At 60.6% G+C, this 14,785-nt stretch overlaps 1 protein-coding gene across 9 annotated transcripts in view; it reads left to right on the top strand.

The window, feature by feature from the left end:
* Positions 1–1,355: 1,355 nt before the first annotated feature.
* Positions 1,356–14,785, top strand: part of CAMK2B (calcium/calmodulin dependent protein kinase II beta) — a 51,041-nt gene continuing 37,611 nt past the window's right edge. For all 9 annotated transcript variants that reach the window (XM_040454962.1, XM_040454964.1, XM_040454958.1 and 6 more), the window contains exons 1-2: positions 1,356–1,478; positions 1,625–1,719. In XM_040454962.1, the coding sequence (XP_040310896.1) occupies positions 1,390–1,478; positions 1,625–1,719 (184 nt within the window). In that variant the 5' untranslated portion in view covers positions 1,356–1,389. The remainder of the gene's footprint in view (positions 1,479–1,624; positions 1,720–14,785) is intronic.

Here is a 14,785-nt window from a genome sequence, read left to right as displayed (position 1 = left end):
AGGAAGCCCAGAGTAGAATTCGAAGCTAGGGCGGCAGGAAGTTGGCGGTTATTCTCCTTTGTGGGTCAAAATAATCATCCTTTCCTTATATTTTTTCTTATGTAGCGAGGAAAATCACAGGGGCAGAGAGTGTGGGGTGAATAGTGCGTGTCCCCCAACCTGCCTGCCCCCCAGGGCAGCCACTGCCCGGTTCTTGGGCGGACATTGAAAAAGCATACACGTGGCCCTAAGTGCCACCATTGCTTATGACAGTCTGGGTGGTGAAGAAAACGTTCGGTTAGGGTTCGTGTCCTACTATTTAGTTTTTTCCGAGGAAACCAGTAGTACGTTCTAAGGAAGTTTTGTCTTAAGAAGGGTCACAGAAGTCCTCCCTCGTCAGCGGGGGTAGGTTGCGAGACTCCCAGAGGACGCCTGAAATCCTGTGTAGTTCTGAGCCCTGTGGACACAGTGTCTGTCCCGAGCGCACGTCTGTGATTTCGCTGCACTTCTGAGTCAGCTTCGGGGAGGGACACAGCAAGGATGGTGAAGGGAGGCTGGTGTGACAACACGTTGTGAGAAAGCCGTGTGGACACTACACGCGCCCTTTCCGCGCCGGCCCAATGGGGTGAAAAGCCCGGTGAGGCGGTGATGGAGGTGACTGTCACAGGCCTGTGACACAGCATGAGGCGGCTGCTGACCTGACCATGTGTTGGGAGGAGTATTTGCCTCTGGCCCACCGTGGGTAACTGCAGCTGCCTGAAGGAAGCCATAGATGCGGGGACTGTTGTGTAGCAAGAGCGTTCTCTCATTAAGACACTGCCTTGGCATCACCCAGAACCGGGGGCTTGGTGGCCGTGGATTTATCTGGCTGCATAGGCCTGGGGGTCCCATGCCTGACGGGCCTCGTGGGGAGGACAGCGGAGGGGTGCGCCCGCCCGTCCCCAGTGGCCACCCACCTGGCCTGAGACACCGCCCGGGTCGTTTCCTGTTCCGGCTCCTTGGCCCCGGCTCATGGGCCTGGTCTAGCGTTCTTAAAAACTGGATCTTCTAACGGGACCCAGGCTGGCTGTCTGCTCTCTGGCAGACCCGCCTCCTCTCAGGGGCAGTGTCTGTGGCTGGTCCTCAGGCCTCTCAAGATGGCATCGCAGTGGTAACCGGCTCTCTCAGGTTTCTGGCTCTCAGCCCTGACACTGGGCCCCCTCCTGCTCTGTGTAACAGGCCTCGTGGAGGTGGAAGACCAGGGAGGGGCCCTGTCCTCTGGCCGTGCGACTCAGTGACACGATGCTCCTCCCTCTCTCTGAAACCTTCGATGAGTCCCGTGCCGGCTGTACTGCCTGGAGTGGGGCCAGTTGGTTGCTCTGGGAAGGACTCACTGGGCCCCCCGGTCTGGTGCCAAGGGCCTGAGGGCGCATGCTAGGAGGCCCCAGGCAGGCCCTCAGCCCAGCTGACCCTGAAGGACACTGGGGTGTCCCCCAGGCCAGGGAAAGGGTCCCTGTCAGGTTGGCGCCAAGGAAAGAGGGCAGACCCATTTGGTGTCTCTTCCTCAAATGGACGTCTGCCCAGGCAGGGCTTTGTGGTTTGGGTGCAGGGTGCTCACAGGGAGATTAATCATCTCTCCTGCCTGTGTCCCCCGTTTTCTCTGCAGGGGGGCTTTCTCTGTGGTCCGGCGCTGTGTCAAGCTCTGCACTGGTCATGAGTACGCAGCAAAGATCATCAACACCAAGAAGCTGTCAGCCAGAGGTAGGCGTGGGCCGTGTAGGCGTGGGCTGTACTGACATGGGCCGGGCCCACGCAGGCACAGAACTCGGCCGGATGAAGTGGTGCCTCCCGCCCGGGAGGGCAGAGAGAGGGACCCGTACCCTCACGCCGGATCCCACCTTGACCCTGGTCTGGGGGCTCAGGGAGGGCTGGAGGTGGGAGCCCTCGGTGGCCTGAAGACTTGTAGTGACCCGGCTGCCAGCACGATCCCTCCAGGTCGTCTGCACTAGGGGGCCGTCCGCCTGCACTGGGCAGGGCTGTGCTCTGGGCCTGCAGCGGGGAGTGGTGCTGGGTTGCAGCTGGCCCCGGGCACGTGGCCTCATCCCACCCACGCTGCACACCCCAAGCCCTTGCTGGGTGGCGGCCCGTTGTGGGCACACAGAATCCTGCTCTTTTGAGGTCCAAGTCATGGAGTAGCACACAGGCAGGTGACTCAAAGATAGCCCCAAAGGGAGCAAGGGGCTGGGATCTGGGCAGGACCCCCGAAGGACCTTTGTTGAGGTGGCAGCATGGGGGTCCCCTGGGTCCTCTGACCCCAGGGCCAGACAGATGGAGGCCGGGTGACACCTGGGTGGAGAGAGAGTCAAGTGAGGCCCCTGGGGTGCTCTCTGGCCTCCCAGGGGACCTCCAGTTAGTGTCCAGACACAGGCTCCTTCTCTGACCAGAGGGGCACTGAGTGTACTCAGTGCTGGCCCGAGTCCCTACTGGAACTGGGGCTGAGAGCTGCCTCAGTCCGTGGGCTCTGCGGTGGACAGTCCAGTGGGGCGAGCGGGTGACCTAGTGCCATATTTTGAGCTGCGTGTAGACGTTGTGTACTTGCTGTGCTGTGTACCAGGCCTTCGGGCCCGAGAGTTTCCAGGGGCGGGCACTCCTGTCCCCGCTCATGGTGAGGGGCCTGGGGCACCCAGCCGGGGTCAGTCCCACGTCCTCCGTGTTTGCTGCCTGTTTTGGGGTCTGAGCACCGCGTGGGGAAGCTCTGGGCAGATCCAGAAACTAAAGGTCCCGACCATCCCTTGATGGTGAGGCCCCTTGTGGAGCTGCTTGGGGGACTGCCTCCCATGGGCCTGGCCATGGCGAGGGGGCCCGGAGGGGGTGACTCCATGAGGCCTGGGGGCCAGGGCAGCCCTGGGGCGTGCGTGCTTGCACAGCTCAGCCCCCATGTTTGGACCATGGCGGTAATGGTAATGCTAAAGACAGCACTGCGAGTGCCTCCTGAACGCGGTTACTACTGTGTTCCCCGACGCTGGGTGGGGGTGCTGGTGGGGTGCCGGCTTTAACTATGTTTTGGGGGATATGTCTGCACGTGTGGAGTCTCTAAGGCGGAACACAGGCTTGTTCTAGCTCACAACGGGAGGAGAGAGCCCACCCTCAGATGTCCCCCAGACTAGTGAGGGAGACCCTCACTCATCCATCAGGTTTACTCAGCCCCTTCCACATGCCTGGCCCTGAGCAGACACATCCACAGAAGCCACTACAACTGCCTGTGTTGGGTGCAGGCACAGGGGAGGGTCTTGAGGGATGAATAGGAGTTTGTGAGGCTCAAGCAGAAAAGCACGTGGGTATATTTCTATGGAATCACACAGCTCCTCTAAAGTACCTTCACACTCCCTGGTTTGTGTGTTTATTTTTTAACGTTGTATTTTATTTTTGAGAGAGCAAAAGAGCGCATGCATGAGTGAGGAGGGGCAGACAGAGAGGGAGACACAGAACTCGAAGCAGGCTCCAGGCTCTGAGCTGTCATCACAGAGCCCGATGTGGGGCTTGAACTTACGAGCCAGGAAATCATGACCTGAGCTGGTCTACACTTACCTACTGAGCTCCCCAAGCACCCCACCCGCGGTTTATACCTGCAAAGTGCTCTACACGCAGAGAGGGTCAGGACCGGCAGAACCCTGAAATCCAGTATGTGTTGGGCAAGCACCACTGCTCATTCTTCTGCCCCTGCTGCAGCGAGCCTGCTGGCCCCTTCCTGACCGACAGCTGCTTTTCTGCCTCTATGTCCGGTGCGTCCTGGAGCCGAGCACCGGCCTGGTGCTGGTGCCCTGCGCCGGGCCGGTGTCCTCGCTGGGCGCTGCTGGGGACGGGCAGCGGGAGACAGGGCCATCGGGAATCGGAGCGGCTGGCCTTCACCCGTCCTGTCTTCCCTCACAACCACTCTCCGGCAGGAAGGGGGGCCTTGTTAGTCTGTGTCGCCTGGTACCATGGAGGTCTTGGTCAATTTTTTTTCCTGTTTAACTCTTTATTATGGAAAATTTCAAACGTTCCCCAAATCTAGAGAAAGTGACAGATCGATCCCCCAACCTCAGCATTTGTCAGCTCTCAGCTCCATCTGTAGCCCCACACCCCCACCTCACAGCACGTCCCAGACGGCCTGTCACTTTGCACATGGTGTTCAGCACATTCTTCTGGCACAAAAGGAGTCTGCAGACAAGTGGCTGCCTCCCGGGTACCAGGGTCTCGGCACCCTCGGATCCTCCCCAGCCCCTCCTGGCTTTCCTAGCTGAGGGGCAGCGGGAGGGGTGAGGGGACAGGGTCTGCGCCCTGTGTGGGGCAGTGATGGGCTTGGGCTTGGAAGCACATGCCCACCCTATACCTCAGTTTCCCCAGCCATAAAACAGGGATGAAACCGGTGTGTGCTTGCTCCTGGCTGGATGTAAGGTACTTGGAAGGAGCTTGTGGGCACAGGCCTCCCCTCTCTGCCTAGCCCCGCTCCGGGTCAGAGGTCTGCCCACCCAGCCTGCAGGCCCCAGGGCCCCACAAAGCTGCCCTGGAAACCCCCAAGCCTGGGCATTTCCCCACTCCTGGAGGGCACTTGTGGCTGGTTTATTCCCTGCACCTCTCTGCTGCCTCCGTGAAGCTCCTGGGGCCAGCTTCCAGAAAGCCTGAAGTTCTCACCTGGCCTGACACTGCTGTCTGGCCCCAGAGCTGTCTTCCAGCCCTTGGCTGCTTTCAGTGTTTCCAGGCACCCCTGGGTCTTTGCATGTGTGTTCTCTCTGGAAATGCTTTTCCTGAACTTCTATCTGCTTAACTCTTGTTGATGACATTTTCTCCAGTGGAGTCCGGGACCCAGGTACCCTGCTTTTTATGCTACAGCTGTCTTTCCCACAAGACTTCCAGGCCCTGTGGGCAGGGACTTCGTTCAGTACTGTGTCCCTACCAGGCCTGGCGGGTGGTGAGCACTCCAGAAAGGCTTCTGGTGGAAGGAACATGTGCTTTCGGTAGGCGAATTTGAAGAGGCACATGTACAGTCTATGCTGGGGGCAGGTAGTCCCCTGGGTGTGAGGCTGGGTGGGGACTGGGGTGGGGGTTGTCTAGGGCATTTGCTGACGTGTTGGGTCTGCACGGGAGGCCCCTGGTCAGTCCAGACTTGCAGAACACCTGAGCCTTTGGGACGTCCGAGTTGCAGTGTGTTTCTGAGGCAAACCCAAGGGTGGTCGGGAGGTGGGGGCAGGGCAAGGCCTGGCTGTCACTCTGTGGTTGTGCCCCCCAGGGTCACAAGGTCACAGAAAATGTCCTGAGCCAGGGCCCCCACCCTGCTAGGTGGCCAGCTCCATTGCTAGGAAGACCACAGCAGAAATGTGTGCCCAGCTGTTGTCCTTGTGGGAGGAAGGGACAGGGCGGGGGCCCATGGCGGAGAGGAAGGGGGGAGAGACTGGACCCAGAGGCCTCACCCCCCACCTTCCTTCCGCTGTTGCTCAAGTGCAGTGCAGCGTGGGGGGGCTCCATCTCCCGCTGGAGCAGCCCTGGTCCTCCGAGGCTCCTGATGATAGCAAAGCAGCCGGCCACACGCAGCGGCCAGGAGGAGTGCAGGCCCTGGGCACAGAAGCGGCCCCTGTGCGGGAACTGACAATGCCCAGATTCGCCGGGTCGCTGGACATGACACCCAGCTGGTGCCAAAGACCCAAGTTACGTACGTGATTTTGGAGGGTCTGAATGCGCTAAGCCCACAGTTACAGGACGGTTAACAAAAGCAGTTAGAGGGAAGTGAATTGGCTGGGGTGAGATCATGGGGCACACAAGCCTCAAAACCTGTCTTGTGGGCCCTCCCCCCAACTCACTGCCAGCACCACGTGGGCCTGAGCCCCCCTGGAGCAGGTGTCCAGCAGTGACCCCGGGCAGGGGCTCCACGTGGGGGAGGAACGACCCTGCAAGGACTGGGGCCCAGGCAGCTGTTACTCCCTGACCTTCAGCAGTAGTGAGTCTTCACGTGGCTGGGCAGTGACCTTCCACATCCCCTGAGGTCGGGGGTGGGCACCCCGTTCCACAGATGAGGAAACCAAGTCCCATAGAAGCAGAGACTTGCTCAGTAACACACAGTTGTGATGAGCAGAGCCTGGGGCACTGGCAGCTTCAGATTTCACCCAGCTGGGAGGGCTGATGGTTGACCTCACAGGTGGGGCCGACCTCACAGGTGGGGGCTGGCGTCACAGGTGGGGCCGACTTCAGGGGAGGAGCTAACAGGTGGGACTCACAGGTGGGGTTCACCTCATGGCGGGGTCTGACCTCACAGGTGAGGGGACCGAGGTGATCAGGGCTCACCTCTGGACCTCCCATCCCCAAGCTGATGCCCCGCTCACCCCCAGCTCCCTGTCTGGGTCCCCTGGGACTACCTTCTCCCTAGGGCCCGTGTGGCCTCTGTGCCTTGGGGGCACCCCTGCGGGAAGGTGTGATGGGGGAAGAGTTGAGCCCCGCTTCCCCCCCCCCCCCCGCCCCAGGAAACCTGACTGGCGCAGGGCCACTCTGCACAGCGGGGGGCGGCGCGGAAACGTGGCTTTCCTGCCTTAGCCTTTCCTGGTCCGCCGGGCCCCCTGACCCACAGGTGGCGAGACTCGGTGGAACTGGGTTAACGCAGGACGCGGGCGCGGGCGCCGCATTGCAGGGGCCACTGAGCATGCGCGGCCGGAGCCCCTCCCTCCCTTTCCCTACCCAAGCTCCCTTACCCTCTCCTCCCTCCCTTTTCCTCCCCTCCCCTCGTCCAGGCCCCCCCTCCCTCCTTTCAAACCACCCTCTGTCAGGCTCTACCCCTCCCTTCCCTTCTGCTCCCCTGTCCTCTCCCCTCCCCTTCCCAGCTCCGGGAACTGCTTTCTTGCCTCCTCCCTCAGCTCAGGCCTCTTGACCCAGCACTCCCTCGGGCACCCCCTCCGCTCCACTCAGCCCGGGTCCGCAGGCTCCTCCCCGGCCAGGGGCTGAGCTCGGGTCTCACAGTCTAAGCAGGTCTCAATTGCAGATACACAGTGATTTCTTTTAGAGTAAGTATGTCCCAGACTCCCAACCAACTTTTAGCCAATTCTGCCCTCACGTGGGGATTCCCCAGGGACCCTGCGCTGTAGAGGGTCGCCCCAGGGATTTGGAGGGTGGGTGGGAAGGAGGAGCTCTCCTCTGGGCCTTCCCCCTCCACAGCCCCATCTCCTGAAGTTCTGTTGCAGGGACTTGGGTCAATGCGGAATTCGGGGCCCCCTGTGCAAGTGAGGGGGGAGTAGCAAGAGGACCTGGGGCCAGGGGACCCTCATTCCCGAGTCAGAGGAGGAGAGGGGACAGGCGGGGTTGCCAGATTTAGCAGGTAAATTTGAATTTCAAATAGACCATGAAAAACTGAATACAAACTCAGCCCAAACTGAATGGGGCTTGCACTGTTATTTGTTGTTTATCTGAATTTGGGACGTACTTGTGCTAAAAAATTCTTGTTGGTTATCTGAGATTCAAATTTAACTGGACATTCTCTGATTCATCAGGCAATACTAAACAGAGCTGTTGAAAGAATAGGTCTTTGTGATTAATTCATCAACTGAGTAGGTGAAGTCAGAGTTTTGGAAAAATGGGGGCGGGAAGGAGGGAGAAGGGTCCAGGGCAGGAGCAGACAAGGTGTAGAGGCCAGGCTGTGCCAGTGGGGGTCCTTTTGGACACACTGGCCCATTCTTGGGGCCTCGCAGGTGATGAGGTGGAGAGCCTGGCCCTCCTGCTCGTTCTGGGGTTCAGTGATTCTGGGGTATGGCTGCCTTTGTGAAAGCTGAGTCCATCCCAGGGGCTTTGGGACCTGCTGACCTGAGGCCTGAGTGGTGTCAGGCAGTCTCAGGGCTCACCCCCCTTGGGTTGTGGAGGGTTGGGAGAGGGTGAGGAGGCTGGCCGGGGTTATAGGGAGGGGCTGTAGGCCTGTCTGCCGCTCCCCAAATCTGAAGGGGTCCTCACCGCCATCCTGCCCACCCCACATGCACCAAGAGCCCCCTGGAGGTGGGTGCAGGGTCAGAAAGGCCTTTTCTGGCCAGTGTGGCCGCAGCCTTCTGGCCCCAACCCTCCAGCTCAGCGGGTCTCAGAGGCCTTGCAGAGTCTGGGCCTCACCTTTGAGCAGGACGGTGGCGGGCGAGCTGTGCAGCGTCTGGGGCCATGCCCAAGTGTGGAAGGCACTCGGCCTCTGTTCACTGTCGAGAGCACGTCCCCGGGGTGGTGCCCAGGAAGCATCACAGGTGCTGTTGGGGGTGGGCTGTGATGAGACCCTGCCCAATAGCACCTGCGGTCCCCCAGGCTGTGGAAGGAAGCAGGAAAGGAGGTGGTCACTGGGGAGCTCCTATGTCACCATGCCCTACTGTTCTGGAAGTTGACAGTGACCCATTTCATGGTCACTGAAACTGAGGATTCCAAGGAAAGTCACTACTGGTGAGGGTGGGGGCCCTGCCCAAGGGTCATGGGCATAAGCAAACAGGACACTGACCCTGGACAGTCAGGCAGACGGCAGCCTATATTACAGCGGCTCAGAGCCCAGGGGGGACATTGCATGTCACCCGGGCACGTGGGGCACACTTGGGAACAGTGTGAACGGCCTGGGCTGTGGGAGGCAGGCTTTGCAGTGACAGGAGATGGGGTGTCCCTGGTCCCCTCTGTGGGACATGGTCAACTTCTAAGTGAATAATTATTCTCTGGCAGAGGGTAGGAGGGCACCGTGCCTGGCCTGCCTGGGGCAGTGGCCGTGGGGTGGGGGGACCTCACCTGGGAGCAGAGGGGGCAGGAAGCCCACAGCTAGGTGACACTGGACATTGGGGCCTCAGTTTCTGGCCTTGCTGCACAGCTGGGCTGCAGCTCCTGTTGGGTGGTGGCCCCCAGCCTGAGAAAGGAGTGAGGAAGGCCTCTGTGCAGCGGGGGGCCAGCTGAAGGCGGGGAGGGTGGCTGCCACACGGACCCACGTGGCCTGCAAACAGCTCAGAGGCCTTAGTGCTGCCGTGTGGGTGGGGCCCGGTGGCTTGTCTTTGTCCCCATGGCAGCTGCAGGATGGCGTGGACACCCTGGCGGGGTGGGGCAGCTGCCTGATGTTGGCATACTAATTGCTGGGTGCCCAGTTGCTGTTTTAAAACAAAACACGCACAGAAGTCTGCGATGGGAGCTTTCTTCATCTCTGTCACTCTGCCGGCACCCAGCCATGGTGGCAGCACCATCATGAGAAACACCACGAGGTGGGGGGCCCTCCGCTGCTGCTGCCCCCACTCAGGCTCAGGCTCCAGCCCCCCACCCCGTGCAGCCCAGCCGCACCCCCAGCCTCCCTGTGCCCCACACCCCATCTGAAAGTTGGGGCAACTGTAGCAGCCCTACCTTGTGGGAAGCCCCCGGCAGAGTCAGGGGTCTGTGCAGAGCAGACAGCAGGTGCTAATCTGGGGGGGACCAGCAGGACCCTGCGAGGCCTCTTGGGTTTGGCTACCTTGTTCATGTGTCCCAGCCCCATGAGTCCCATCAGCAGGCCCAAGCTGTGGAAGCCCCGACTTTGAATCCTCCCAGAAAGCAGTGTCCTCCCGACAGCCGATGGGATGTTGTTCCCAGGACGAGGCTGAGGTCGGAGACACCAGTGTCAGCAGGTGCTCAGAACTCACCCATCTTCCATGACACATCCTTCCCCAGGCCACCCAGCCCTCCCAGGGACTCTGGAGGTGTGAATGCCCAGGACAGAGGCTCAGAGCCACTGGGTTGCCGGCCCAGTTTCCCTGGCCGCGGTGCGCGCGACCTTGAGAACTTAGGACACGAGAGTTCCAGGGTTGATGTTTGGAACACTGTTTGGCCTGTGTGCAGAGTGATGTGTGATGTGGGTATCCGTGGGCCTCCTGAGGTTCTAGAAAGCTCCCTGTTGCGGTGTGATAGTACAGGTGTGGAGATGGGTGGCAGTGAAGGAGAGGAGCCTCCCAAAGGTGTCCCAGGGCCTAGTGCAGCCAGTCCCCTGGGGCACACATTCTTCCTGCCTCCCAAGAACAGAAGCCACCGGCTAGGAGAACGGGGACACCTGCCAGGGTGTCTCCTTTGGTGGGGCAGGAGGAGGGAAGTGGGAAAAGCAGCCCAGGTGCCCAGCTCTGCAGGGCACGATGGGGGAGGGGTGGAAGTGGGCTGGGGTCTCCTCTCTGTCGAGGCCTCTCTTGGGACCTCCCCACCCTTTTCACACGCAGGAAACAGGCTCAGAGCGAGGCCTGGCCTGGTTCAGGGCCCCAGGTCCAGCATCCCCGTGGCCACCAGAGGCTGGCACACAGGCAGTCCCCCAGCTTGGTGATACTGGTCTGGGTTCATTGCTGGTTTGCCCTGGAGGGAGCAGAAGACTGAGCAGCCCCAGGTCCTGCGGAGTCCCAGGCTGGGTGCAGGGTGCGACCAGGGAGCTGCTCCCCCCACCAAAGGCTGTGGCACCCCCCAAGTCACCTGAGGTGGTCAGCACCCAGCATCCTCCCGGGGGCTCTGTCTCTGGCTGGTGCATGGCCCCCAGCCAACAAGGCAGCCCCGTGACTTTGCCCACCCCATGTGTGCCCCACCCAGCACTGTTCCGTGTCTCCCTCTGGGGCCAGACCACACACACACTCCCACACTCTACAGCCCAAGGGCGGGCCATTTTCCTTTCCTGGGACCTCGGTGGACCTTCCTGTGTCCATGCAGAAGTGGATGGTGACCCTGAGGCAGGGGCCTGACCTTGACACAGATCCCCACAAGCTCTGTCCAGGAGCTGCTGGATTTGGTGGGGCATCCTGGGCAGCAGCTGCCGTGGCCTATGACCTCAGCCAGACGTGTCCCAGCCTCCTGGCCCTGCTGTCCCTGTGTCCCCAGGCCATCCTCCAGGCGGGGGGAGGGGGGCCAAGGAGGCCAATGGACCCCTGTGCTGGCGGGGCTCCCTAGTGAACACAGCCTGCCTGTCCTGTCCCAGGAGTCCTTGGGGGTCCAGCAGCCGCCCTCTGAGCCCCCGCTGCCTGCCGGGCTGTGTAGACTTTCCCTGTGGGATTTCATGTTCCATCCAGTACTACTGGCAGCTGTTCCCTACTTCCCAAGAGGTGGCCTCATCCGTCCCGGGCCAAGCCTGGGGAGGCTGCTGGCAGCTCCTCCCGCCAGGTGGGCCCGTTTCCCCCTCCATCCCTCCTCCACCCGCTCCATTGCCTCGCGGGTGTCCTTCTGCCCGCCACAGCTCTGCTGCTGCTCCTGGCAGCTGGCGAGGGGCCAGGCGCCCACCCACGTCCCTCCTGTCCTCCTTCTCCTTGCGCCCCCATCTCTGCTCTGAGTCACCCACAGCCAGGGAGCAGGTGGGGATGGGGCGGGGGCGGGAAGTATGGTGGATGGTGTCAGGGCTGGGGGGCTGCGTCCCTGAGGGGGCCTTGAGGAGCCCCCAGCCTGGAGTCGAGTCCTGGCCTTGGGGACACTGAGTGTCTCTGTGCACCTGTTTCCTGGACCCTGACTGCCGCTTACACTGCGGGGCCCACGAATGTCCTCTCCCACTATGGGAGCACCCTCCCACTACCCTCAGCTTAGGGTGCCCCCACCTTGGGGGGACCCCTGCCTGGGGGAGAAGACCCCACCTGGGGAGATCCCTCCTGGGGGACCCTGTCATGGGGAGTCCCCACTTGGGGTCCTTGGTGTGTGCCATGGCCAGGGCCGTGTGGTGGGTGGGGAGCTGGCTTCAGTCCCCCACTGCCATTCCTCGGGGTGCTGTTGTGAAACGGTGAAGGCCCGTCGTGTATGTGGCGCAGGCAGTGCCCGAGTGTGGCTGTGTGGCAGGCGCCTGTCTCTTCTTGCCCCTGGGGCCCCTGTCCATCTCCCTCATGGTGGTGGGTCCCCGGCAGGGCCCAGTGACTGCCCTGAGCAGCCCCTGCCTCTTCCTCGCTCCCGGGGGCTGCTGGGGTCTGGGATCTGCTGTCCCCGCGTGGGGTGTGCAGGGCTCCGCTGCAGCCCCCCCTTCCTGGCCCCCAGCCCCCCAGCTCGGGGGCACCACAGGGGCAGCACGGGCCTGGCACACAGGGCGCGGTGGAATCAGCCAGAGGGCTGGCATCCGTGTCGTTGGATTTTGGGCAGCCGGCAGCAGGGGACGACTGCCCAGTCAGTGTGTCGGTTTGGCTTTGCTCTGTGTGACTCGCTCTCCTGCGGAGGTGAAGGAACGCTGTGCTTCATCACTGGAGTGCTCCTCCTCTGCCAGCGCAGCCCAGTGCCCTCCTCATGGGAGCAAACGCTCCAGGACTGGCCCGCACGCACTTGGGCTGGTCTCTGCGTAGGACGTGCGAGCGGTTACAAGGTGAGATGGCTGAGCCCAGGAGTCCCCTGCAGGGTTCCGCGTCAGAAGCTGTCAGAATCGCATCTTGCCCCACGAACGCACATTCCTCCAGAACCTCCCTCTGGTGTGGGGTCCCCCTCGAGACTCTCACACGCGGCGTCAGGGCCTCCTCTGTCCCCAGGGCTCATGGCACTGCTGCACCTGCTCCCTGTGACCCGGGAGCTGTGTGTGTCCCCAGGATGCAGTCAGAGCTGGCCTTGGGTCCTCAGGTGGGAAAAGGGCAGAGGGACTGGGGTTCCCAGAAGCTGGGGGAGCTTGGCCTATTCCCTCACTCTATGCCCCCCTTCTGTCCCCATCCTGTTTAGAAGTCACCCCCAGACCCTCCCCTGGAACATGACCTCAAAGTGCAGTTCCTGGAGGTGCATGCGTGGGGTTGATGCAGGCGAGTCTGACATGGAAGACTGACTCCATGGGCCGGACGCGTGGGGTGTCAGTGGGGCGGATTCCTGGGGTTCTCTCAACCCACAAGCTACACAATGGGTACTGTGTTCTGTGACATGTGCCGTCATTCCATAACAAAATGTTAACCTCTGTGGCCGAGGCAGTGGGGCTCCAAGCAGCAGGTGCTAGGCCTCAGGGCAACTCCGGGTGCCCTGGACACTCAGGACACCTGGCCACAGCCCTGGGGGGACCCTGTCGAGCTTTGTGCCTGGTCTCAAGGCTGGCCTGGTCACTCAGATGCTGCAGGCCCCACAGCCCTGGCCAGTGCCTAGTGAGCCCCTCCTGGGGTAGCTTGCTGTCTGCCCCGCCAGGAAGTCCCTGCGGTGAGCATGGTCAGGAGAGGGGCAGGGCCCTGGGCAGGGCGTCTCAGGGCTGGTTCAGGGTGGCTGGCTCATCCTACACCCTGCTGCCTGCAGGAGGGATGGCCTGCAGGTGTCCTTCAAGGCTCCAGCTGATGGTTTAGAGCCGGGCTGGGCTTCTGGTGAACCTGACTGGCTTAAATTTGACTCACGTCCCCATGTCCAAGATGGGGTTTAGGACATTCATCTGGAAGGTAAGAAACAACTTTCCCAACATTGTGGGAAGAAATCAAGGGCCGTGGGCAGGGTTAGGGGGTTGGCTTTTCTCCCACGGCTGCCTGCCTGTCCTGGACGGTCCATTCACTTCAGGGTGGGTGTCTCCATGGCCGGTTTTCACGATGTGCCCTCATTGCATTAGTGGCTTTGTGCCCGTTGGAAACAGGATCAAACCCTTTTATAAAAACAATATTTTGCCTAATTATGAAAGTAACAAGATCGTTGTCGACGTCGGGGAGACTATAAGCCCGTAATTCTGCCTCCTGGGGGGCCGTGCTGTTACTGACTGGATGTGGCATGTGCACTGGGGCTCTCCTGCATCACGTGTTGTCACTGGCGTGGCATCAGGCCTCTCCTGGCCCTGTGTTGCTGACCTGATCCTGAAGGGGGCCAGCCAGGAGGGTCGGACACCTGCTGTGGCCATGGGGTGGACCGCTGGCATGTGGGCCCGGGCAGGCAAGCTTCCTCTCCTGGCCACACAAATAATTTATCTGCCCAGATGCGCCCGGGAGCCAGTCCGTCTCGTGGATGGAGCTTTGCCCTTGGAGACAGCTTTCAGTAATGAAATGCAGCCTCTGAGTTACCTACTTCCCACAGGTGGGTTCCCACCTGCATTTTCCTCCTGATTTTTATGTCTGACCCAAATCTGGCATTTTTTTCCAGAGGGAACTGCCCCAGCTCCCACCACCCTAACCCTCCCGAGTTCTCTCTGCCCCGAGCTTTGCTCTGGCCCACCCACACGTGGACTGGCTTCTGAGCTGCATCCACATTTGGGAGGTGAGGTTAGCTCAAACATTACTGGGACAGTTGGCAAAACCAGGATGTGGACTGTAGGTTAGATCCGAGGTCTGCACCGGCGTTCGACCTGCTGCATGGGGTGTGCACGGGGTGCGTGCACCAAGATTATGCAGCACGACGTTCTTGCTCTTACACATACACAGTGCACATCTTGTGTCCCCTGGTAAAAGGATGCCTAATGTGGCTTCTGTCAAACCCTCAGAAAAAGTAAGCGTGTGCACACGGAAGGACCAATTATACAAATGTGCATTTTCTGAGGACTTCACTGTTTGCAGCTTTTCTCTAGGTTTGAAAAATGTTCAGCATAGTAACTTAAGAGAAAATCCTATAGGGGCATCTAGGGGCACAGTCAGTTAAGTGTCCAACTCTTGGTTTGGGCTCAGGTCATGATCTCACATTCATGAGTTCAAGCCCTATGTCAGGCTCTGCTGACAGTGTGGAGCCGGCTTGGGACTCTTTCTCCCTCACTGTGTCCCCCTCCCTCGCTCATGCTCTGTTTTTCTCAAAATAAAATACACTTAAAAAAAAGAAAAAGAGAGGCGCCTGGGTGGCTCAGTTAGTTGAGCGTCCAACTTCGGCTCAGTTCATGATCTCACGGTTTGTGAGTTCGAGCCCCGCATCGGGCTCTCTGCTGACAGCTCAGAGCCTGCCTGTAGCCTGTTTTGGATTCTGTCTCCTTCTCTCT

The sequence above is a fragment of the Herpailurus yagouaroundi genome, unplaced genomic scaffold (assembly GCF_014898765.1).
Source record: "Herpailurus yagouaroundi ecotype Mexico unplaced genomic scaffold, PumYag 214, whole genome shotgun sequence".
NCBI lineage: Eukaryota > Metazoa > Chordata > Mammalia > Carnivora > Felidae > Herpailurus > Herpailurus yagouaroundi.
This window is presented reverse-complemented; position numbering and strand designations above follow the sequence as displayed.